General features: G+C 35.8%; 1 protein-coding gene across 6 annotated transcripts in view; it reads left to right on the forward strand.

Annotated features, from left to right (window-relative positions):
- PLA2G4A (phospholipase A2 group IVA) overlaps window positions 1-26,512 on the forward strand; it is a 149,489-nt gene that overhangs the window by 42,664 nt on the left and 80,313 nt on the right. For all 6 annotated transcript variants that reach the window (XM_023203417.1, XM_023203416.1, XM_023203418.1 and 3 more), the window contains 2 exons: window positions 19,953-20,101; window positions 21,028-21,141. In XM_023203417.1, the coding sequence (XP_023059185.1) occupies window positions 19,953-20,101; window positions 21,028-21,141 (263 nt within the window). The remainder of the gene's footprint in view (window positions 1-19,952; window positions 20,102-21,027; window positions 21,142-26,512) is intronic.

Below are 26,512 nucleotides of genomic sequence, written 5' to 3' on the forward strand. Positions count from 1 at the left end.
CCACAGTGTACATAACACAGATTAGACTCTTAATTTTAGAAGCTTCCTTTTTAAAGCGAAGGACCCATGGAAGGAATGGCCACTGAAGATTAATTGCTGTGGGAGAAAGGACAGTGTTATGGCATTCTGTTAGAATTTTTATTCAGCATTTCTAATTGGATTATTTTTGAATTATTGCTTTTTTTTTTTGTGGGGAGGGAGTTGTTGCCAACCATTTACATCACCTTAGTGAGTTCACAGGAGTCAGGAAGAGACAAAAAGAACATGAAGGATTTTTCGAGAAACAAATGTAGTGATAAAGTTACTATGGAAAAGTGAATTGATGATATACAGTGCCAACCACTTTATTTTTGAAAAGTTCCGTAGGAAAGTCTAGTGAGAAAAGGCACAGGTATTAGCTATCACTTTTCTGAGAGGAATTTTGATGATATTTCTTGGAGAGTTTGATCTATACAAATTACCAAATAGCTGAATTTGGGGTGTTTGTATATAGCAGTTCTTTAAACATAGACAAGAATAGAACTATAAGAACTATTTTTAAAAGTCCTAAGATCTGTGAAGACCAGGATCACAGAACTCTACATCCTCTTCTGTTGTTTATAGTGTCTGCATTTATCTATAAAGGTAGAGCTCCATAAAATTCTACATCTTGGTAAAGAAGAATGATGGATTACTACTGGAGTTTTCTGCCTTGCTTGTGTGTGTGAGGGCTTTCTCAAGGGTGTCAAGACAAATAAAACATAAAATAGTTAATTCTTGGTTAAATATTTGTATCTCCTTTTAAAAAGGATAATACTAAGGTTATATCTATTTTTTATTTTGTCCTTTCATAAATCATGCTACCCTAACTAGCTACATTTAGAAATATGCTTCTGCACTGTTAAAACATCAGAATAAAATCAGCAACACCCAATAAACTGTCTTTTGAAGAGTCAGAGCTGACATTTTAATTTATAGCATCTCTTTTATTCGTTGTTTTCACTTGAGGGCATTGACAAGCCAAGAATAAGACAGCTGCCAGTTCCTTCCCAGACATGGTTGCTAATCTCAGTATTACTCAAATGTAGTATTTATACCCAGTGCTCCAGTAATAACTTCTTCTGCATTCTTATGTTTACAGTTCATAGGAAGAGGCAGTCTGAAGTTCACATTTACACCTGACTCAAAATCATCGCTCTATTTTTATCTTTGAAATAAGTAACTTGCATTAATTTGATAATATTAATGTAACTCTTACTTTTAAACCTACAGGAAGTTGTTGTAGATGTGATATGCAACAAGCTACATGTCAACATCATGTTGGGTGCTAAATGTTGGGTGAATGTGTGTTAAACTCTATATTCTACATTGTCCCTTTCCTCTTTTAACAGAAGATAAGTTTGCAGAATGGCTGCAGTGAGTGTAGTATTTCAGTTGGTCATAGAATTTTCTTTCTGCCTGTAAGAAACAGAACACACAACTCTGGCCACAAACTCATTTTATAACCAAATGAAATAGCTGACACGAATGCAATAGCTACCTTATTGAATTTCTGCTTCTTTTAGAAAGTATTGGGGAAAACACAGATCCTGAATGATAATGGAGTCTAGCCTCAGAATTCAGAACTATTAGAGCCATGTTTCACTCCCTGCGATGAGATTAGATAAGAAATGCCATAGTGTTTTTTAAATGATAAAAATACTACAGAACATTAGAGTTTTAGAACTATCCTAATTATGTAGATATATACTGAGGATTCTTTCCTTGTCTGGTCCTTTTATTAGACCCGTGAACTCTTTTTCTTTACAGAATTAACATCATAAACATTAGAGCTTCTAAGAACAGTTACAGGATTGCAGGTGGATCTAACTTAAGTATTCAAATGACAATGGTGTTTAATGCCCCCATTTAAACTCTAATAAAAAATACATATGCTTGGGAAAATTATGAACTCATTGTATTCAAGTCAATTTTATAAGATTGTGTTGATTAATATTTTAACATACGTCTTTAAGATTTTCTTAATAACCTCAGACTCTTAATATTCAAAAAGTCTGTGTCTGTAGGTAAATGATATTCTATTTCTGATAACTTCCTGGCAAGATTTGGATCAAGTTTTTAATTTTTAAAGGTTGTGCCATTTGCAGTTCTAAGGCTGGACCTAATCTTCCCCAAAAGGTGCTTCTTAAATTTTAATGTCCGTATGAGTCACTGGGGGTTTTTATTCAAAATGCAGATTTTGGTTTTGTAGGTTTGGGGAGTAGATTCCGAATTTCTAAAATACAACTGATGTAGACATTGCTGACCCATGAATCACATTTTGAAAGACAAGCTCTAGGCAATTTCTTCTAGTTTATGTTTGCTTACCCTGAGATCTACAGGACTTGTAAGCAGAGCAAAGACTTTAAAAATCCATGATGGAACAAAGGTTCTAAGACTTTTGTTTTTTACTGATTTTACTTTTGTAAAATAAAATAATCATGAATACCTTAATACTGTTTATTTTTGAAATTCTTATAAAAGCATGCTTAATTACATAACTCATTACATTATCAATGAGAATGATAGAAATAAACACAAATACCTTAATAGCACAGTTACATTGTTAAATTCTGTAATTATTTTATACTAAATTCACAAAAATATCAGATTACAAGCCATGAGAAAGGAAGAACATATATTTTTATTGTTTCAAAAGTCACAGTGCTCATTTCATATTAAATGACTAATGCATGAAATGTACTATACATACACACACATTTACAAATATAGTCTTTCCCTCATACATATAAAGGTACCTTCCATAAGTAGTTTAATATGTAATTCTCTTTCAGCTTAATTGGTGATTGTGTGATATTTGACTGTGTGATACTTGATTGTGTGATATTTGTGATCCATCTAAGAAGCCAGGCAGCATCACTCTAGGTACCCTGCTTTTAACCACTGCAGCATGGTAAAATATTGTTTTATTCTCTCCTGCAAAGATCTTTGGTTCTGATGTGGCACGCCTGTGATGTAATATGTTTCCACTGTATGAAGTTTAGGTAAATCCTTGCTGCTAATGAAAATATGGCACTTCTCCCAAAGGGAAGTTTAAACTTTCACCTTTCACACATTGTCAGAGAATTGTAAGCACAAAACCAGGGTGATTCCAAACAGAATGAAAAAGGTTTTTCAAATGTTTTAGACCACATGCTTTCTTGTGGGTACTTGTGTAAACTTGATTTTGTTCTGCTTTATGGCCTGGAGGAAAGAAGGAACCCACTGTGCCTTCGCCTCTCCTTCAGTGGAGATGTGTTGTCTAGGATGAGTCAGCAACAGTTCTGATGTGGGCCTTGTGATGTGAGGGATGCATGCTGAACATTTATAAGATTCGTGAAATAACTATGAAAGTTTTTTAACAGTTTATTTTGACAGTATGTTCATACATAAAGTAGATATTCTAAATATGTGCAAATGTTCAGTTCTTTTAAAATCATGCTGTGTTGCTTTTTATGTCTTTGCAGTCCTGTGGAGAAATTTCTGAAAGTGTACACATCACCGTGTAATGGTGTGGATAGTCTCTATATTCTTGCTTAGGGCCGTGAAATCTTCCCTTACATGATTTTTTCCATATCACATTAGTTTTTATTGTGAGCCCCATTCCCTAAAGAAGGTGGGGGAACTGTCAGTGATCTCCCTCTCTCCAAGGTCCTACAGGAATTCTAGGCATTTATACTTGCTTGTAAATTAGGAGTAGGGCTTGCATAATCTTTGCTGTTTGTCATCACTGGCATCGACCCTTCTGTTAAATGTTGTCTTCATGGATTCTGGCCATCCACTTTTTGGCAGGCACTGAAATGCCTTTCAGAGCAGTCTTCCCCAGCGATCACGCAGCACACCAGGGAGATCTTACTGCTGTTCTCCCGGTGATGGTGGTTAGAGTTTAGACTCCATGGCCATCCTGTAGCCACCATCCCGTGTACAATACACAAGAAGCACGGGCTTCTAAAACTTGTAGAAATAAAGAAAACCCAAATGCGTATAACATTTTCAAGAAGGGTAACCCTCTTTCCTTCAGCTTTATCTTTCCAAAGTTGCAGCCTCAACCCTCTCACCTGTAGTGCGACCTGCTTAATCCTCCTCAGAGGTCCCACTTCTCAATGCAAAGTGTTAATCATTCCCCGGTAAAAAGGAGCTTAGAACTCAGTCTTCCTATTTGTAAATGTTGGAGTGAGAGGCAGGGTGTTGGATATTTAGGGAAACATTATCTATTTAATCTTTTAAGAGTCTTCTTTAGCAACAAGAGCATGTAGGAATCAATGTGAAAATAAGTGATCTTTTGGTAGCTATTCTTGAGTTTCACGGTGATCAGAAGCTCCAGGAAGGATGGATAGGGCAGACTGCTCACGAGTCCTGTGTCCTTGGGCAGATTCCTTCTCCTGTCTCTGCCTTCCTCCATCATGGGAGATACTGTGAGCACTGAACGAGTTGACATATGCAAAGTACTTATATGCCTAACACACAGAAAGTGCTCAATAAATGTGGCCCATTATTATCATAGTTATTTCAAACACAAATATGAAAAGACATCTATTTCTTCAACATCATCTTTGTATGAACCAAGAGTATTATTTTGGGTAGTCTGTGCATTGGACTAATCTTCAATTTTTCACCTTAGAGACAAGAAATTTCCATTGTGAATTTCTGTGTTGAGCAAATTATCGGACCCTTCTTTCTTAGCTTGAGAGAACAAAATGGAGTATGGTATCTGCATTGTTAAACCCTTTTCTGAAAACACTTGGGTACGTTTCACTCCCTGTGCTCCCTCAGCAGCTGTCTAGACTTCTTTGTAGCACTTGTCACATGGGAGTGTAATCATGCACTTTTAAGACTAAGGCCTGAGGATTACTCACACACACACACACACACACAAAAAAAAGCTTAATTCTGAGTCTGGCGTCTGGCATAGTAGTAAGATCTCAGGGAATATTGAATGAATGAGTAAAATATGTGAGTGTGTAATTATTACTTTATTTTTTGACATTACTTCCTTTATTTGCTTCAGTAGAGACAGAATTTTAGAAAACAATTTTATACTTCACTTTTTAAAGATTATAAATGACTCTTATTTCTATCCACCACTAACTAGAATTTTTCTGAGGTTCAATGCACAGGAAATCTTATGACACCTTTGAGTGAATTAAATTAATCTTTTTTACGTTAATTATGGAGTTTCAAATCTTATGTTTTATAAATGGTATTGCTGTTTTTATAAATGCTTTGGCTAAAGTATAGACCAGCAACCCTAAAATATATCTTTTCTGATATAAATATTTCCTTAACATCAGTCTTCAGGTTATGACTGAACATGAGTTTTAGTTTATTAATGGTTTTGGAATGTTTTAGAGTGTCCACCCAAGATTTTAAAAATTCTAAGTATAATGAAATTATTTCCCAATGGTCTTTTCGTGGAAGATAATTTCAAGATGAGTAAAGTGTTTCATAACGCATGTCTCTCTCACATCTCTTATCTTGTCTTTTCTGTGTAGTGGAGAAATATAATGTGTTAGTAAGGCATTATTGTTCCTTCCTCATCTGCTTAGAATGTCAGGTAGTTTACGAAGTTGTTAAGTGGTTTTATGAATACAATTAATCCTTTTCATCTTTTCACTTTATTAGATTTTTTTTTGTTTCTGTATGCGTATTCATGTGTTTTAGGTCTGGTGAATACAGTGAATAATATTCTATGATATTTCAATAATAGCAATTGTTCAAAAACCATATGCCACTTCTGTAGAGAAAGTATGTGATTAAAACCTAATGGAATTAAATTTAAACAGGGCTAAATATTTCTTAAATTACCAAGGACAAGTATGTTCTTAAAGTTTTTATGTCTAAGAGAACACCTCTGCTGCTCTAAAAATTTAAACGTTTAAGTGAACATGCTTACCATATGTTATTTTAGTATATCTTAATATTATAAAATCTTTCTTAAAAATAAAAATTAGGTAATGTAGTGACTGAAACGATGGATTAAACTTAGCTGAGCTGTGGTCTGAGGGTCTTTATAAATTTTACTGGCTGCTTGGATGCACTTTTTCATTCTCACTCCTCGCTTAATATATCAATATATTTTAATGAAATAATTTGGATAAAATTCCAGATAAAACTACTTTTTAGTTGATGTATAAGAATAATTCAAATCTCCAGATGCAAAATGAAGTGACAACTTTGAGATTTTAACTTCAGAAATGAAATATTAAAGAACTATAACCCAGCACGTATTCCAGCAAGGTTTGACTAATGTCTATATCAATAATTGCTGAGTGTGTGCTATGTAGTTAGTACTTATTTAGTACCTTGAAAATTACAAGAAAAATAATGATAATATCTACTGTGGATAACTTTATGGAGTGTGTAATTTATAACAAAGAGAAGGCATGGTTTAGTGGTTTAAACAAGGTCTCTGGAACTGGCTTCCTTGGGTTCAAATCTCCCTTCTACTACTTATTAACCATGTGAACTTGGACAAGTTACTTAGCTATTTTATGTCTCAGTATCTTCAGCTATTAAATGGGAGTAATAATCCTACTATTATTTATGAAGCTTAAATGAAATTATGGCATAGTATGCACAATGCAAGTGTTGGTTAAATAAACAAAACTCTAAGCAAAGTTCTTAGGACTTTACATTAGATATACTTTATGTGTTCATTTCAGTGATAGTATGAGATATATACTGTCTTTATTTTAATTTTACAGGTGAAGAAGTTTGGTTAAAGTTTAGTTAAGTACGTAGTCCAGAATCACAGAGCTGTTAACGTTTTGGGGATGGTACTCAAACTTACCTCACTTCGATGTTTACTTGTGCAGCAGCTTTGCCTGTGAGCAGTGTGTGGGGTAGGTGGGAAAATGAAATGGGCTTAAATAACCCTTTGGAAAAGTATTGCCAATAAGAGAAGACTTTACAACTTGAGTGTAGATTGAGATGGGCTTTATAAAGTAGGTAGCCTTTTAATATATTGAATGAGTAGGGGGTGCATTTCAGTTTGGGAAAAGAAAATCATAAGAAAAATATTTAAAGTGAGATTGACATAATCTGTCCAATATATATTATTTAGGGAACTTAGCTATTTTTATTATTTATGCTAGTGAATAAATATCAATAATATGTCTTGCTTTAGTGGAGTGGTTCTAAACCGGGAAACAATTTTGCCTCCTGGTGCACATTGGGCAATATTCTAGAGACATTTTTGTCAAAATTGGGTATTTCTATTGGCATCTAGCATCTAGAAGGCAGGGTCAGCACCATAGAGCAAAGAGTTACCTCGCCCAAAATGTCAGTAGCATTAAGATTAAGAATCTCTTTTTAATGAAAAAGAATAATTTTTCTTGTCTACAGTAAGTGGAATTCATATATAGTTAAATCCTTATAGCTAAAATGAATAATATGAATAAATTAATATATTTTATCATGGTATATAAGAATTTCTGGAGAATTACTCTTTCTGTCCAGTCTATAAAGATTCCAAGAAATATCCATACATTTTAAGCATTTAAAACATTCCAAGCGTAGATACGGATTACAAAGATATTTTTATTTCCCTCCAAGAAGGTATCATAGAAATTTAAGTAAAATGACAATGCAGGCAACAACAACATTTTCAGTTCTGTTTTAGATCTACATTTAGTCTTCTTCGTGTTGTTTTGGCATATATTTCTCCCCATTTTCCCATGAATATCAACATCTTTGCAATAAATCATTTTTATTATATGCCAACTCTCAGTTAGCTAGTCATTAATGTACTAAATCAATTGCTAGTACAAAATGTACCAAGTTGATCATGAGTGGATGCTATTGTGCTATCTTCCTGACATCCATTTGGCCGATGGCACTTTCTGATAGTGTCATGCTCCCTTATGTTCCCTTAAAAAGGAAGTGTGATTTTAGAAAGCACTATTATACATTTTCAGCCTATGAGAAAAAAGGAAATGAAATGTACAACTTAAAATGGAGACTGCCTAATAAAGGAATTTCAACATAGTGTTAATAAAACTGCATTGTAATTTCAAATGAGGGGAAAGGCATTCCGTATTTGAGTTCCTAGAAAATGCTCAAGTTGTTGTAAAAGCTGTACTCCTTTCTCCCCACAGAATTACTGCGCAAGTTCTGTTTACTAAACCACATTGGATTCTTCACTAACTTTTCCAGCTTCTGCACTCCCAGCAATTCCCAGGAGTTGTCTTTCAACATCTGTAGACATAACGATTCTAATTTTGAGCTCTTTCTGGAGGGAGCAGGGGCTGCTACATGTAACAAGTCCTGTGGCACTCTGCCTATTCCTTGGAGTTATTATGAAGGGAGGTAAGCTGAGGTTCAGGTTTTTTTAAATATAAAATTAATACTTAGAAATAAAGGTTAATTACACATATACTTGGAAGAAATGACTGACATTGATTTATATTACAATCCAAATAAACGGGTTGGGGACAAACACCAGGAGGGTTGAGACTTATTACCAAAGAGTAAAATGAAATTTGAGTGGAGACTGTTGTGCCTATGGTAAAGGTCTATAACCTATATGCCTATGACCTCTTTCACAGTATTGGTCAGGGTCAGTCCATCATCCTTTCTTTTAGAAATGTTTGTCATGTTCCTATGTCTCAGACTTTATGTGAGACTCTTGGACACAGGAGTGAATAGGAAGGTTATGTTCACTGCTATCATGGAGTTTACAGTTTCATAGAGACAAAAAGAGATAGAAATCATTAGTATTGGAATATTTGACTGAGCAAGAAATCTGGCCTCAGAAAGACTGGGTTAAAACCCTGTCTCTGAATGAACTTGCTCAACTCACTAAATGCCTTTGAGTCTCAATTTCTTCACCTCTGATGGAAATAATAATACGTGACCAGCAGGTTGAAGCTTTATGTGGAATTATTTTTATTTTATGCAGATGTATATAGATAAAGCCTCTGGGGAACTTGATTTAAAGTTGCCAGTTTCACCCAAGAGGAAAACAAAACAACTAGTTGGCTAGGGAAGTGGGTACCAGATAAGGAAAGAACGGAGAGAACATCTCATTCCCCATATTTCTTAACTGTACCATGTTTGGACCCTTATCTTGGATATTCTTAGGACAAGAACAACAACTTAAATAAACTTTAGCTATCAGCTAAAACGTCAAAAGAAAATATAACAACATGTACAACTAAAAGTACAGCAATATTCTGTTAGAACGAATATTTCTGCCATCAATATGCCTGTGTGGAATGTTTGAAATGTGTAGATTCCAAAGATACCTCTTTGCCATAGAGTGATGTTCCAGTGAATGGCTGAGAAGGGTAACTGACTCAAAGGAGAACCTTGGGTTTGATGTGGGGTGGGGAGGGAGCCTTTAAGTCTTTCTCACCATATTTAGCCTGACTTGGTAGGCAGTGAAGGTCAAAAGTGTGTTTCAGAAGGATAGTTGTGGTTGCATTATAGAAGGTTCCTTGAGAATAAGCAACTAAGAGATTATGGTAGTAGTCTATGTGAGAGGTGGTGCTTAGTTGAATTGGGGCAATTATTTTGAATGAAATAAAGGAGTCAGATGTTAACATCATTTTAGAAGTGAAAAGCTAAAACTCAGAGACAGATTGGAAATGTGAATTATGAAGAAAAGACAATAACTCTCATGTTTCTAGCCCAGACAGGTAGAAAAGATGACATCACTAAATAAAATAGGAAAGAAAGTGAGGAAAAATCACAAGTTTTTATTTTAGTTCTTTTTTTGTATTAATTTTTGTCTTGCATTTAGGAAAAGAATGATGAAAATAAATTTGCTTTGTAAATATTGAGTTTGAGGTATCTTCAAAGTATTTAAGGTATTTTTGAGGCATTCGAGAGCAGATTTAAGATCTCAGAATAGAGGTTGGGCTCACAGATGTAGATCAGGGAGACACTGACATTTATGTGCAAGGCAAAACTATAGGAGGGTTAAAGAAAATCCAGAATTGATTCAGAGTAACTCAACAGGATTGAACTATTTCAAAATATATTACATAAGAATAGATTATATGTTAACATATAATCAAGAACCTCATAATTTTCATGTTTATACTACTTTCCCCTTGTAGCCTTGAGGAAATGAAGGAATGCATTATAGCTGCCATTTAAACCTTGAAGATAATCGACTTTAAAGGATCTGAGATTAACTAGACTACACGATTAATGTGTGCCATGTGATATGATGGGTGCATATTGAGTGTTTTCAAGACTGTATAAATAACTGGGATAATTCCTTTGCAACTTGGTTTTGACTACATGAGCAATACAGTGGTTAAAGGTCTCACTTCCTTTTGAAGAATTCTAATATGAGATTTGTAAGGGACACAAGAAGAAAGTCCACAGTTTAGTGATAAGTTGAGGTGGGGAAAGCTAGTGAAAGATACAGAGGAACTGTTTAGAGAAGTGGGTAGGAAATCACAAAAGAACGATGTATTAGACACAAAAGAAATATAATTGCACCGAGGATGTTGCATATGTGTCAAGTAAAGTGAGAAAAAGCTCACGGGATTTGGCATTGAAGTTATGTTCGAGAGAATGAACTGGGTAACAGAAGAAGGCAGAGGACAGTAGTTTATGGAATAATGAGATTTAGAAGCAATAAGTGTAGACTATATTTATTTTTCCAAAGTCTTTGATGTAGGAGACAAAAGATCTGGAAGTATTGTCAGAATTGATGAAGTTTTGTTCATTTTTCTTAGGATGCCCAATATTTGTTTATATTTATAAGTTGAGAAAAAAATAGCTAAGGCCAAGCCAATATTTACAGGTTAAATTTGAGTCTGGGGATTAAAAAATAAGAAATATCTGAGAACAGTGGGATTGTGAGAAGAATGTAAGGATCCTTTTCCTTCTAAGACAATAGAGGAAGGGCTTAAGTATGAATGCATTATTAAATTATAAACATATTTTTCGAATTGTGAGATATAGGGAAGGAAAATGGAAAGACTACATCAAGTCCTCCCCTTTTGTTTTTTTCAGTGAAGTGTGAGTCTGAATTGTGTCCTCAAAAGAGAAGTAGTAAGTAGGGTAGGTGACTTGAAAAAAACTGTAAATGTTTGAGCAACCATGTGGAGAATGGTGGGTAAAGGGGAAGAATAGGGATTATTATAGTTTGGCCAGGTTAGGAACTAAATGGTCACTGAAGCATGCTAAAGTGACTAATAGCAGAGTATTTACTTTTCCTAATAATAACTTAGGAAACACATTTTAAATTAATTTTTAAAAATGTCTAAAGGAATGAAAAGCTGATGAGTAAACTGGGACTTGAGGGACTAAGATCTCAGAAGAGAAATAAGCCGGGCCGGGCGTGGTGGCTCATGCCTATAATCCCAGCACTTTGGCAAGCCAAGGCAGATGGATTGTTTGAGCCCAGGAGTTCGAGACCAGGACTGGACAACATGGTAAAACCCCATCTCTACTAAAAATCCAAAAAGTTAGCTGAGCATGATGGCGAGAACTTGTAGTCCCAGCTACTTGGGGAAGGGGGTAAGGCATGAGGATCACCTGAAACCAGGAGGTTGAGGCTACAATGAGATGAGATGGCACCATGGTGCCACTGTACTTCAACCTGGGTGACAGAGTAAGACCATTTCTCCAAAAAAAAAAAAAAAAAAAAAAAAAAACAAAAGAAAAATAAAAAGATAGAAAGAAATAAGCTAATATTCTGTATTCTGCAAGCCACATTTTCCCTCAGTCTATTAGTTAGCTGCATCTAGGTAGGTTGGAGGGGAGTGATAGAGATAAGAAGTAGCCAAGTAGTGAAGATGTCAAGAATTCAGCAGAGCTTTGTCAATCTCAAAGGACTTGGAGTATAAAGACTGGATTTTCGAACAAAATAAGTTGAATTTGGGAAGCTAAGTTCCTTGAGAGAAAGCCTAGAGTAGTATGCCTGACAGCCAGCGCCTTCAACATGAGGCACTAGCCAAATTCTTGATTCATGCAGGGCAACAGCCTGAGAAGCAAACATAAAACACCTGAAAAACAGAAGAGAGTTATTGGCAGTCTCATAAGAGGAAACAAACAAACAAACAAACACATAAGGAGATCAAAAAGACCAAATTAAAAGGGGCCGAATAAATACCCTTGACTGTGAGTTGGGAGCCTTAGAGTGGGAGTGACCAAGAGGTAGACTAACCTTACAAAGAATGAAGTCAATTCATTTTTAAAAATTTAATAGAGGATATCTGTCCTACTCTCTCTGCCTGCCAGAGAATAAAGTGGGTCATCTGTGGAGGTAGATCTGGCTCTTCCATAATTTGTCGTAAAAAGGTCTGGCATTCAGTCAAAGATTGACTGAGTCATAAATATTCAGTGGCTTGCAGAATATGAGCATAACAAAAATAAGATCAAGAAAAAATAGATCCACAGTATGGGATATGGATCTTAAAATAACTAAAAGTAATATGTTCAAGGAAATAGATGCTAAGATGGAGGATTTTACCAGATCAGGAGGAAACCAGATATATAGAAAATAATCAAATGGAAAATTTTAAACTGAAAAACACAATAAATTAAGAACTCAGTAGCTGATTTTATTGTAGTTTGAAAACAGTTAAAGAGGGAATTACTGAACTGAAAAATTGGTCAACAGAAAATATCCAGACTGAAACACAAAAGACAAATAAGGAAATAAAATATAGAATAAAAAGATAAGAAATATCTGGGGTATGATAAAAAGCACTGGGAAGAGAGAGGGAATAGGGCAAAAGTAATATTTGAAAATATAATGGCCGAGTATTTTCTGTAGCCAATAAAATATATTGAAAAGCAAAAGAACAAGAGTGGATTTCTTAACAAAACAGACAGGAACCATAAGATATTAGTTGACATCTTTGAGGTATAGAAATGAAGTAACTGCCAGTATAATCCTGAAGATATTGAGCAAAGTTCCAGGACTTAGACTACCTGATACTACAATTTATCTTAAAAATATTATAATTAAGACAGTTTGGTATTGGCGTGGTATAGATGCAAGCTTAAATGGTAGATTAATGGACTAATAGAAGAACAGATGTCAGAAACAGACTCACACTTATGTGACCACTTGATTAATGCAAAGTTTATACTGCAATGCAAGAGTTAAAGGCAGTATTACCAGTAAATAACGTTGGATCTATCGGTTACACGGGGAAAAAAACTGAATCTTAACTCCCACCTCATACCTCAACCAGTTTAGTACCTGGGAAGCGAAAAGGTTGATAATCATAAAAGCTGCTCTAAGATCTCCGTGTGTAATTAGCAATATTATTATGTCATAAATGTATCAAAGGAATGACTACATCTGAGAATAGTATTCAGAGGCATTTCTTTCAACAAATTTTCCTTTAATTTTTGATCTAACTGCTTCTAGTTAGGTCGTTTCTACTTTGTTGATAATTGAAGCATAACATCTGAACATCAGTCCATCACCTTAAACAGATTGCCAACTAACACACCCACACTTAATTTATTCTTGGATTTATTTTCTCGTGGCCATTTGAAAATGTATTTTATGTCTGGAGAGAAATAGAAGTGAATGACTGGACTGGGTTTAATCTAGTCTATGGGCAGAATAACTCCTTGACAGAAGACCAGTAACTTTGTTTCCTTCTCAATGTCAAAATGTTTGTAATTTTTCTGTGGGTGTTATTATGCTACTGTTCTTTAGTTCCTTGTAATATTGTACATTAAGCCCCTGTTCTTCAAATGTATGCATAATAATTACCTGTTCAAGTTGTCAAAATGCAGATTTCCAGGCCCATGCTGGAGAATCTGAGTGAAGGTGCTAAGGTTCTGCGTTTTTAACAGGCACTACAGATGAGTCCGTGAAGGTCATGGTATTTCAAAGGACTGTATTTGGGGAAACACTGTTTTAAGCTCACTGTCACCATATGCTATTACGATAGATAAATGGACTAATTATATATATGTATAATGGACATATATATGATATATATTAATGGACATATTATATATATATATAATATATATATATATAAAATAGCTATGTCACCATTGCTATTCAGAATGGAAATATTTTGACTACACATTTGAGAGGACTTTCCCCTTTGGGCTTTTTTTTTTTTTTTTTTTCCATTTATCACCTAAATTGTAACAAATTACTTGTAATCTTTATTTCAAACAAGAGGTTTAAGTTGCTACTGATGAAGGGGAAATAGGCAAATGGAGAATATTTAAAATAGAACTAGGAGTTTAGAAGCTGCCATGAGTTCATGAATCACATGATATATTACTTGGACAAAGCTGAAATGACAGATGGACCTGTTATGGCTTCAGGCAGGCGCTCCTTAAACTTCTGAGGTTTAGTAGTAAGTTTTACAACCCTGGAATTCTGAAGCTATTTCTGGTGCATGTAGTTTCATGTCAACTTTATGGGAAGAAAAAAGAACTGTATCCCACACCCCCGACACTTTTTGTTTGTCAAGATTTAGATAAAAGGATGAGATGTAAAAGGGGTTTTTGCCCCGCATATTACAGCTTTGCTTCACCATCTGTTTGGCTGAAAATAATCAAGAATAGGCTGAGTTAGTGACTCAACACTCAATTGCCCTATAGGTGTTAATTCACAAAGCCATGAAATAAGTATAGTGTACAGGAAAAAAAAAAAAAAAAAACAAATTCTACATTTAACTTTTTCTTTAATTCATTTCTTGAAACTTCTCTAAAGTATTGGGCTGTGTTTACTGTCAAAGTGGGCTGCCTTCCTTTTCAAATCTTCTAATTCTGTTTGCTGCCATGCCAGTGATGGTTATAGATTACGCAAAGAAACTGAGCTATGTGATTATTGTAATCCAACTTTAAACCAGTCTTAAAACTTTTTATCTTATCTACCGCTGTTATAGATGTTTCTTCGCTTACAGTGATTAGAGCTGTTGCAGATTGCAAAATCAAAGTCTGCAGCTTTGGTGGTTTTCCACTGTCCAGCATCCTTTGACATCTTGTCTCTTGCTAAAGAAGCAAGAGGAGAAATTAGAAACACTGCCACTCTTGACATATATTTTAGAAAGCTGACTTACTTTAAAAGTAAAATTAAATAATGCAAATCCAATGTGACTGCCATTAAACTGGATTCTGACTTTTTAAACAAAGTCTGTGGATGTTTTAACATATAAACATGGTGTAGGCATATTGTTTTTATGGCATTTTCTTTATCATTTTGTCAGAATTAGAATTTGTTAAACATAAGACTCATTGAGAGTCTAAAATGGCGAGAAGATGGATAGATAATGGTTTGACTCATGCTGCTTCAATTTGTCCCTTCCTTTTCCTGTCTGGGGCCTGTCAAGGAACCTCACTTGTAGCCTGCTTCATCTTGTTTGGGCCAAGAAGACCTCACCCTCCTCTTTCCCAAAGATTCAAGTAAAGATCAAGTCTGAAAAGGCAATTTCCCCACCTACAATTTGACCTTATTTTTGTGTAATAATCTGGGTGACTGAGTTACTAGTCACTGGGGTAGTGTAATTGCTTATCTTCAATTTACCTTGCCTCTAAAATTAGGCTATTAACATTTGACTCACTTCCATAATCCGATTTTTCAGTTTAGTGTTTGGCTCCCTATCAAGGCTAAACTGCTTGCGAATGAGCAGTTCCTGGCATATAGCAGGCACTCACGAATTTGTTGAATGAATGAATGATGTTTGCCATCTGCATGCTTCCCCTTCCCACGCACTCCTTGTATTGGTTTTTGCTTGGCTTTGTTTTTTTTTTTTTTTCCTATTACTTCTTGGAAAATGGTTAAAAAAAAGAGCATTGGCCTTATGAGAAAAATCTGGCCCTATGAGATGATGTAGGGCTATGTTTCGTAACACATAATTTGAAGAATTAATTGAATACTTTCCTTCAAATTGCATATTTTTCTTGATAGTTTTCTACCAACTGCTATTCTAAATATGGAGTTTTACTTCTGATTTGTAATCCTGATCACTGGAGATATGGTAGAAACACGGTTAAGGAAAAGAAGCAGTCACCTCCTGGTTGAAAATGTGATAATATTACCCTATGGCATGTTCTCTTCTTCTTTGACCTGTTTCGCATTATCATCCTTCCCAGTCAATCTTTTTGTTTTCTGATTTGTATTCCCTGGTCCTGTTGAGAGGTATAAGCACTGAGTTAGAAATGACAATGAATGGCTATTCCCTTTTCTCTAAAATAGGATATCAAAAGTGTGACAGAAGATGACCTACATCAGTGTCAGCCAGACTATTTTGTTAAAAATTGCAAGCCTTTAGTTCCACTACAGATATGCAGATAATGGGTCTTCAGGGATGAAGGTCGGGATCTGTGTTTTTACAACAACCCTGGGCATTCATGTCGCACTCTCACTTTTGCCCCATAGCTCTTTACCAATGATGTGTGAGGTCTAAGCCAGAAAATTAAAGGCAGTCTCAAAGGCTGATACCTCATTTGTAGATGCTTCCATTTTATAATAACAGCCAGCAAACATACACATGCATCTAAAGAAGCTGGTGGCTACATAAAGAACCAGGAGCAATACTGAACAATTAAGTGAAAGGCATTGATTATGTGTTTTGATGACCATAGCTGTTGTTGACAGAAAACATCTATTTAAAAAATTTTTTGGGGGGAAACCCAATCAATAGGTCAGAAACTATTATTTTTGCTTTTCCTTTATTTTCAATTGTTGGATCTTTTTGTTTGGACCTTTGTACTTCTTCTCTCCCCGCTCCCTCCCTCACTCTTGCTCTCACCCTCTCTTTCTCTCCCTCTAATTCCAACTCCTCTTTCTATAGAATCCATAATGTACCTTATGATCTAATTTTTGTTACTGAGGAACATGATGTAATAAGAGAAATGATTGTTGTAGTCAAATGACCCAGGTTCAAGATCTTGACCTGATACTTATTAGCTATGTGGTATTGGACAGACTGCTTAACATCTCTCTGTTCCTGTTGCCTCGACACTAAAGTAAGTACTTACGTTATAGCGCTATTGTGAGGTTTAAATGAGACTAATGTATGTAAAGTGCCTCGCACAGATCCCTGTAGTCATTACTTAGTTATTTGTTGTTTTTGTTATTAATTATAATGTCCACATGGAAAAGCACCTGTTAAATGGAAAAGTCAAGTCCTTAGGTTAGGAAACCTTAAATATTGTAATTGTTGCTTTCTGTTGTTAGCGTCTCAAGATGTACAGCTGAGGAATACAAGATATTTGCCCTCAAGTTGTTTATAGTCTTGTAGGAAAAGACAAGTCTTGTAGGAAAAGACAGATAGATGTATAATTTCATCCATAAAATATAGTGTGTCCAGTGCTATAAGATGTTAAAGGATTCGGTGGAATCCTGAAAAAGGAGTGACCGATATTTGCATGGTTTCGGTCACTCACTTTGTTGCTAAGTGTATATATAATGGGAGAAAATTAAAATATTTTCTTTATTTGTAATTGTTTTGTTCTATTTCAGTGGGCACACATATCATACCCTGATTCAAGTGGGTATTTATGTGAAACAGACAAAACTGTTACTGGCCGGGCATGGTGGCTCATGCCTATAATCCCAGCACTTTGGGAGTCCGAGGTGGGCGGGTCACAAGGTCAGGAGATCGAGACCATCCTGGCCAACATGGTGAAACCCTGTCTCTAATGAATATACAAAAATTAGCCAGGCATAGTGGCATGTGCCTGTAATCCCAGCTACTTGGGAGGCTGAGGTACGAAAATTGCTTGAACCAGGAGGTGGAGGTTGCAGTGAGCTGAGATCGTGCCACTGCACTCCAGCCTGGCAACACAGCGAGTCTCAAAAAAGAAACAAGAAAAAAGAAAAAAATTGTTACTTCCTAGAGACACCTCATTTCCATCTGAATATTGCCATAATAAATACGTGTTGATTTTTAATATGAGTGCCACCCCTTAAAACTGTTCAGTGCGCAATCTGTATAATCATACAAGGCAACTCTATAACAATAAATGATATTCTTCTCACAATGAGTTCCATTATTTTATCTGATAAAGTAACCAGGATGATTTTTCTGACATTGACAAATATAATCTTTTTTTAAAAAAAGTATTTTTCAATTTTTTTCCTTTTTCCTTTTACCTTTTTAATTTTTATGAGTACATAGTAGGTGTATATATTTATGGAGTATATGAAATGCTTTGATATAGGTATGCAGTGTAAAATAATCACATCATTGAGAATAGGGTATCCATCCTCTGAAGCATTTTTGATTTGTTACAAATGATCCAATTACACTCTTTTGGTTATTTTTAAATGAACAATTACATTATTATTGACTATAGTCACCCTGTTGTGCTATCAAATAGCAAGTCTTATTCATTTTTCTGTTTTGTGTGTGTGTGTGTGTGTGTGTGTGTGTGTGTGTGTGTGAGTTTTGTATCCATTAACCATCCCTACCTCCCCTCCAGCCCCCTACTACACCTCCCAGCCTCTGGTAATCATCCTTCTGCCCTGTCCATGGGTTCAATTGTTTTGATTCTTAGATCCCACAAATAAGTGAGAATATGTGATGTTTGTCTTTCTGTGCCTGGCTTATTTCACTTAAGATAATAATTTCCAGTTCCATCCATGCAAATGACAAGTTCTCATTCTTCTTTATAGCTGAGTAACACCCCATTGTGTATCTGTAACACATTTTCTTTATCCATTCATCTGTTGATGGACACTTACGGTGCTTCTAAATCTTAGCTATTGTATATAGTGCTGCAATAAACACAGGAGTACAGATATTCCCCCCAATAAACTGATTCCTTGCTCTTGAGAATATACTCAGCAGTTGGATTGCTTGATCATGTGGTAGTTCTATTTTTAGGTTTTTGAGGAACCTCCAAATTATTCTACATAGTGGTTGTACTAATTTCCATTCCCACCAACATTGTACAAGAGTTCCCTTTTCTCCACATCCTCGCCAGCATTTGTTATTGCCTGAATATAAGCCATTTTAACTAGGTGAGATGAGATCTCATCATAATTTTGATTTGCATTTCTCTGATGATCAATGATGTTGAGCACTTTTCATATGCTTGTTTCCCATTTGTATGTCTTCTTTTGAGAACTGCCTATTCAAATCGTTTGCTCATTTTGTTGGTTAGATTATTAGATGTTTTTCTGCAGAGATTTTGAGCTCCTTATATATTCTGGTTATTAATTCCCTGTCAGATGGATAGTTTGCAAATATTTTCTCCCATTCTGTGGGTTGTCTCTTCATTTTGTTGATATTTTTTTCCTTTGGTTTACAAAAAAGCTTTTTAATTTGATGTGATCCCATTTGCCCATTTTTGCTTTGATTGTCTGTGCCTATGTGGTATTGCTCAATAAAATTTTTGCCCAGACTGTTGTCCTGGAGATTTTCCCCCATGTTTTCTTGTTGTAGTTTTATAGTTTGAGGTCTTACATTTAAATTTTTAATCCATTTTTATTTGATTATTGTATATGACAAGAGATAGGAGTGTAGCTTCATTCTCCTGCATATGGAGATCCAGTTTTCCCAGAACCATTTATTGAAGGGACTGTTTTCCCTCAATGTATATTCTTGGCACATTTGTCAAAAATGAGTTCACAGTAGGTCTGTGAATTTGTCTCTGGTTTTAAACCCATGATCTTGTCACTGTCACAGTCCTGGGTAAAGGTCATGCTGGCATTAGCTGGGTGACATTGTTATCATCCTGTAGTAGCTTGACTGAGATGTTGACTGCTGTGAACCTGTCCTCTCTAGATGGATGGAGGAATTCTGAATAAATCACTTAATAAACAATTCCCTCTCACAAGACTATTATGAAGGACAGCGACATATGTAAAAATATCTACCCTATGAGTTTTTCTATTATGTATATACTATCTTGTCTCAGACATTTAAATACATCACTACAGATTCATTGAAAATAAAATGATAGCATATATTAATGAAAACATTAGGAACTATGAATCACTTTTCTATCTCCTTCTTGTTTGTGTTTACTATCTGTAGTTGATACTCCAGATCCCTATGTGGAACTTTTTATCTCTACAACCCCTGACAGTAGGAAGAGAACAAGACACTTCAATAATGATATAAACCCTGTGTGGAATGAGACCTTTGAATTTATTTTGGATCCTAATCAGGAAAATGTTTTGGAGGTAAGTGAACCATTTGGATGCTGTTAGATGGTTGTGATTCATGTTGAGAGACATGCTTGAGTTTGTTCTTTTACTGCCTTCTTGTTCCTGTTAGCTATAGCTGGAGTTAGACTGGGCAGCTTGGTAGAATAGAATCTAAATGGTGTCTGTCAAATAATATGAGTGTCTATCAGGACATACAGGAGTTAGGTAAGGTTGGGAAAACTGCTCTCCTCCCCACGTGCTTTGGAGAAAACATATTTTCTGCTGTAAAGGGGAGAATCCCAGTATAACAGAATAAAAATATTTTAAATTGCCTTTTTGAAAAGTGAAAATTAATTTTTCCCAAAATATTTGTATTGACTTTTTACATTAATATCTTACTCATATTCCAAAGTAGAGAAGAGATAAAGTTTAATTTTTGAAAACATGATAACTGAATAAATCAATCAGGAAAATGTGAAAAATTATTATCTTATAGCAAACACAGTACTCAGAAGGAAAAGATTGGCCAGGTACTGTGGCTCATGCCACAGCATTTCAGAGCACCGAGGCAGGCAGATCACTTGAAGTCAGGAGCTCAAGACCAGCCTGGCCAATATGGCAAGACCCTGTCTCTATTAAAAATACAAAAAATTGCTGGATGTGGTGGCACTTGCCTGTAATCCCAGCTACTCAGGAGGCTGAGGCAGAAGATTTGCTTGAATTTGGGAGGTGGAGGTTGCAGTGAGCCGAGATCCCACCACTGCACTCCAGTCTGGTGAGTGAGACCCTGTCTCAAAAAGAAAAGGATAAAAGTATTGTTACCAATTAAATATTGAGATCTTCAAATGACTGTTAAATATCATTGGAGAGCTTCATTTTTAAAATTGTGGTGGAAATTATAGATGTTATTTCCAAAGATCCATGGGAAATTTTATTTTTGTGCTCTACATTTTACTCTATAGATTACGTTAATGGATGCCAATTATGTCATGGATGAAACTCTAGGGACTGCAACATTTCCTGTATCTTCAATGAAGGTGGGAGAGAAGAAAGAAGTTCCTTTTATTTTCAACCAAGTAAGTAACACTGCAGAATTATATTCCAACCTTATGTTAGATAAAGTCTATTGATTCTGGGAATTTGGGTTTAACACTTGGAAAATTGTATTTATTTGTTTTTAGAATGTTTGCTTTTTAAAGAGAAAATTTTGTTTTTCTTTTTACTTTTTGTCCTAATTTTAAAAATTATTCTGACATCTATAAACTTTGGTTGAGGTATTATATCAAACACTGCTAAGGCTTTAATCTCCTTTGTTGCTCCAAATGATGACATTGGGATTCAGCAATGCCTTTGGACTCCATTGGCAGATTTAATACAAAAAATTGGGGAGGATAAAAAAAGATGCAAAATCTGAGAGGAATGGTGGAGTGTGGAGAAAAAGAGAGACGGAGAGAGAGAGAGAGAGAGAGAGAACAAGTAAACTCAATGAAAAATGTTAGAAAATTCAAACTATTCAAAAATCACATGTTTAGTAATAAATCTCTCCGGGGGAATAATTTCCATCTCAGAGAATCCTCAAGTAAGTAGGGATAAAGCAGCGAAAGGCCAGAAGGAATGATGGGAGGTTATTGTTATTTTTGACTTTCTGGGTTTGCTGCATTTCTGAAATATTGATAGTTTACTTTGGAATAATGAAACCTTAGGTAAATCATTTTGTACAGAATAAACTCATTGGATTTTGAATTCTATAAGAAACTAATTTAGTAGTTTATAGTAAGAAATGTAGACAACTGGTGGGCCTGTATGTGTAAGGCTGGTTAAGATACTAATTTCTTGTTGCTGGGAGAGACAAGGTGTTTCTGCACATCTTTAGAATGACTTTCCAAGTACCTCCATTCACCTCAACCTACCTCTCCCTTAACTCTCAGCTACTCCGTGTTGCCTTCCCTGTTACTATCCCAAATGAGTCTTCCTCCTTTGAGTCTCTGTAATAATTATCTATGGTATTCATTGGGACTAAATTATTTATACTGTTCAATTTTTCATTTTCCTCTTGGAAACTAAAATCCTCTAGGTCAGAAAACTTGAAATACTGATTAAATGTGCCTACAGAATTAATTACATAGATGACATTTATGAAATGAATGTGTACCTATTTAGAAACCAACTTAGCCCGAATGAGCTTCTTGACTAGTCCATACAATCAGAATGGCCTAGGTACCTTGAGGATGCTCTGGTCCATGCACACCTTGGTGCTTCCACCTGCTGCAGAAAGCATTTCTTCTGTCTCATGCCAAGAGATGCACTGCCCACAATTCTGTCGACCCCTTTTAATGCTATTTCATTCATTCCTTTTATGAACATTTATTGAAGATCTGCTGTGTGCCAGCCATTGTGTTTTGTTTAAGGAATAGAGATAATAAAGCATAGGAAGTTCTTCCCTCAGTTATCTCCCTCTGGGAAGGAGGTGAGTAAGGGTTGAAATGAGAAGTGGAAGTAGGAAGATACATACATGTGATAAAAAGAAATCCCCAGACGGTGAGATAAGTACCAATGACATATGTATAGAGTGCTGTGGAAAGGCGGAATAAAGAACAATCATGTTGTGAGAGGAGGCCAGGGATGTCTCCATAGCAGTAGCTGATTTTGAACAAGTTGAACGGTGAACTGTGGTTAACACATTGGCATTGAAAGACAGGCTGTTTGGTGTTTAAATTCCAGTTCTGTTCCTTGCCATCTGTTTTATTCTGGGAAAATAACACATAACTCTTCTGTTCCTCAGTTTACTCACCTATAAAATAGAAATAATATCTTCTAAGGGAATCATTATGTTTAAACAAGTTAATTTTATTTCTGTACATATAATATATGCATATGATAATATATAGTATAATGTATATTACATATAAACATATTTAATTATAATTTGATATATTTTATGGTTCAATATGTGCTTACATATTATTTAGTTTATATATTAAGCATATAATTCAATATGTGATTGAAAGTCATTAAAAGTATGCTAATACTGTAAAGTAATCAAAATAAGTGATTAAATATATCAATACTATAAACACATAGATGTACACATGTATACATACAGGGCTTAGAACAGTTTCTGGAACATATTAGGCACTAGATAAATGTTACTTGTCATTGTTGCTGTTATTACACCTTAAGAAAAGAGCAGGATTTCATCAGTAAAGTAGTTATGAGCATTCTGGGCAGAACAGATTGCTGAAGGCCAGAGTCTTGAAAGAAGAAAGCAAGCTGGGGCACAGCAAGACAAACGGCTTGGCAGATCCATTTTGCTGAATCATAGAGAAGAGCGTGTAGAGGTGGTCAAAGGCTAAAATCTTCAGGCCTTAGCTATTGCATGTTGCTAGCATAGGCTCTCAGTAAATGTCTGTTGAGGGCTTTGGAAGCATGGATTGGACTTTCTAAAATCATTTTTTTTCTTTCTTCATTATAGTCCATGATACACAGACTCCTTATAAGAGAAGATATTGCGGACAACATTCATTTCCTCTCCTCTGTCATTTTTTATGGCTAGATGTGTAATCCCTAGGGCTCTAAAAAGGCTTTCCACATTCCTGAATTTAAAGAAGCTTATGTAACTACTTTTTTAGTGTGCCTGAAAAAACAGTCATCCAAGCAGGCTTTTCTTCATTACCTTCTTTACAGACTTCTTTGTAGTTTTATCTGAATGATAATCCTTTGAGCTGCAGGGGTAGCTGGGAGAGAAGTAAGCATGATGGCTAAGGGGAGAGTCACCTGCTTGTTCCTCAGATCATGTGGGAGTGCCCTGTGCAAGCCACCCAGCTATCCAGCCTCTGTCCTCAGCTTAGAATTCCAGTCTTCCTGATGATCATTCTACAATGTTTACAGAGGTTGTAAGAGAGAGGAGGTGGTGAGGGAGCAATGGGAGAGAAGAGATGTAAGCCTTGAAGATAGTTACGGTAAGCCAGTGGAGGAAAAACAGCAGTTAGATTTGGTGAAGAGTGAACAAATTCTTCAAGGCAAAATAGCATTAGCAAAAACTCTTTCATAGTTTTGTCATGCAAACGTTAATACTGAGTCAACATAGAGTGATTTCTGTGTCCAGGAGACGCTGGAGAAATAACAGGAGCTTCCAAATGGAGTTGGGCAGATTCCCAGGGCCCTGCTTTACTCACTTGGAGTCGAAACTGGGAATTGAGAGGATGGACCCTCATTTTGTCTCTGTCATTCATAGCTATCCAGGATGTTTGAATTGTTATCCTTTCTTTCTGAGTCTTATTTTCTTCATCTGTAAAATGAAGGGTTGGATTAAATTTTTTCTAAGCTCCTTTCTAATTTGTAAAATTCTGTGATCTAGAAAGAATACTTCTCTTCTTTTAAAAATATTTTATTTTTATTTTTACTTATTTATTTTTTGAGACAGAGTCTCGCTCTGTTGGCCAGGCTGGAGTGCAGGGGCATGATCTTGCTTCACTGCAACCTCTGCCTCCCGAGTTCAAGCCATTCCTGTGTCTCAGCCTCCCGAGTAGCTGAGATTATAGGCAAGGGCCATCATGCCCGGCTAATTTTTGTATTTTAGTAGAGACGGGGTTTCACCCTGTTGGCTAGGCTGTTCTCGAACTCCTAACCTCAAGTGATCCTCCCGCCTCAGCCTCCCAAAGTGCTGGGATTACAGGTGTGAGCCACCACACTCAGCCTGTTTTGTTTTTTATATTAGGTTCACGAGGTACGTGTACAGGTTTGTTATATGGGTGTGTGGCATGATACTGAGGTTTGGGCTTCTAATGATCCTATCATCCAAGTAGTGAACATGGTATCCAATACGTAGTGTTTCAACTCTTGCTCCTTTCCTTCTCTCCCCACTTTCGGAGTCTCCAGTGTCTGTTTTTCCCATCATTATGTTCCTGTGTACCCAATGTTTAGCTTGCACTTGTAAGTACAATACCTTATTTTCATTTGGCCTTCTTCACCCAAAAGCTTTCAATTTTTCTCATTTTACAGATATGGAAGCTAAGTGATAATAATGCAAGAATAAAAATCTATCATTTATATAGTATTATATAATTTTAAAATACTAACTTGTCAATAGATTGTGTTATTAATGTGAGAAGAATGTAAGCCTCTATTGTGCTCCTAAAATTTTGCTAAATATTGAAAAAAACTGCACAAAAGTACAATTTTCAAGGAACTAAGAATCTGTTTGGAAAGTATACTTTCATGTGTAAACTGACAGGTAATAATAAACAGTATCATGAGGTATCTATTCATTGACTTACTTGAGAAGTTATTTATTAAACCACTGTTATGTTCCAGGCAGTATTCTAGGTGATAGACAGGATCCTGGGAATTCTCCAGGAAGCTTGCATTCTAATAGGGAAAGTAAACAGGCAATGATGAGCAAAAGAATGATCAACACACCATTAGCTAATGAGAAATACTGTGAAGAAAATAAAGGTATGCAGTAGAAAACAGTTGGTGGGCAACTGAAGTTTGTATAGTCAGAGAAGACCTCTCTAAAGCATTATTATTCTTTAAATTTTATTATAAAAATGTTCAATGTATAAAAAGTGGAAAGATTTATACAGTGAACATCATATAACTGCCACCTAGATTCTATAATTACCATTTTACCAAAAAATTACTCTTCTGATGCATTTAAAAGGAGGTAGCAGACAACAGTATACTTTACCCCTACAAACTTTAGCATATCATTAAATAGAGTTTAATATTTACGTATGATAAATGGACAGTGCAGGCAATGTGTGCTGTGAGAGTCATAAGAATAAATTATTTATTCATTAATTAATTCATTTTACAAATAACTATTGAGCCTTCACTATGTGGTAGACACTCTTTAGGCACTGCCTATTTCAGCAGAGAACAAAATGAACAAGAATCCCTACCCTCACAAAACTTACATTCTACGTAGCAAGACAGATGAAAAGCAAGGTAAATATGTAAAAGATACTCCTGCCAGATGATGATAATGACAAGTGCTAACTAAACGAGGGACAGAGAATGGGGCAGTGCATATATGTGTGTGTATTGTGATCTGTCACAAAGGCAGTTCCAAAAATTGGATTAAGAAAGGCATCTCTGAGGATATCTGAGGACAGAAGGCACTCCAAGTAGAAAGGCTCTGAAGCAGAGTTTGCCTAGCAAGATGAGTAACAGCAAGTAGGAGAGTGTGGCTGGAGCACAAAGAAAGAGTGGGAGGGAGACTGGGAGGAGATCAGGTCAGAGAGGTGAAGGCAGGGCTGAGGGAGCAGGATCATTGCGGGTGACAGTGGACATCAATGGCTTAGGCATGTCCTTAAAGAAAGGGTGTGGTTGAGGTGGTTGGGTCTCTAAAGGGGCGGAAGGTAGTCCTGGTGAAGAGAACAGCCTGATTGAAGGCATTGGACTAGAAAGGACAGAGCATGTTTGGGAAACCGTGCCTAGACAAGT

Source organism: Piliocolobus tephrosceles, chromosome 1, assembly GCF_002776525.5.
Source record: "Piliocolobus tephrosceles isolate RC106 chromosome 1, ASM277652v3, whole genome shotgun sequence".
Classification (NCBI taxonomy): domain Eukaryota; kingdom Metazoa; phylum Chordata; class Mammalia; order Primates; family Cercopithecidae; genus Piliocolobus; species Piliocolobus tephrosceles.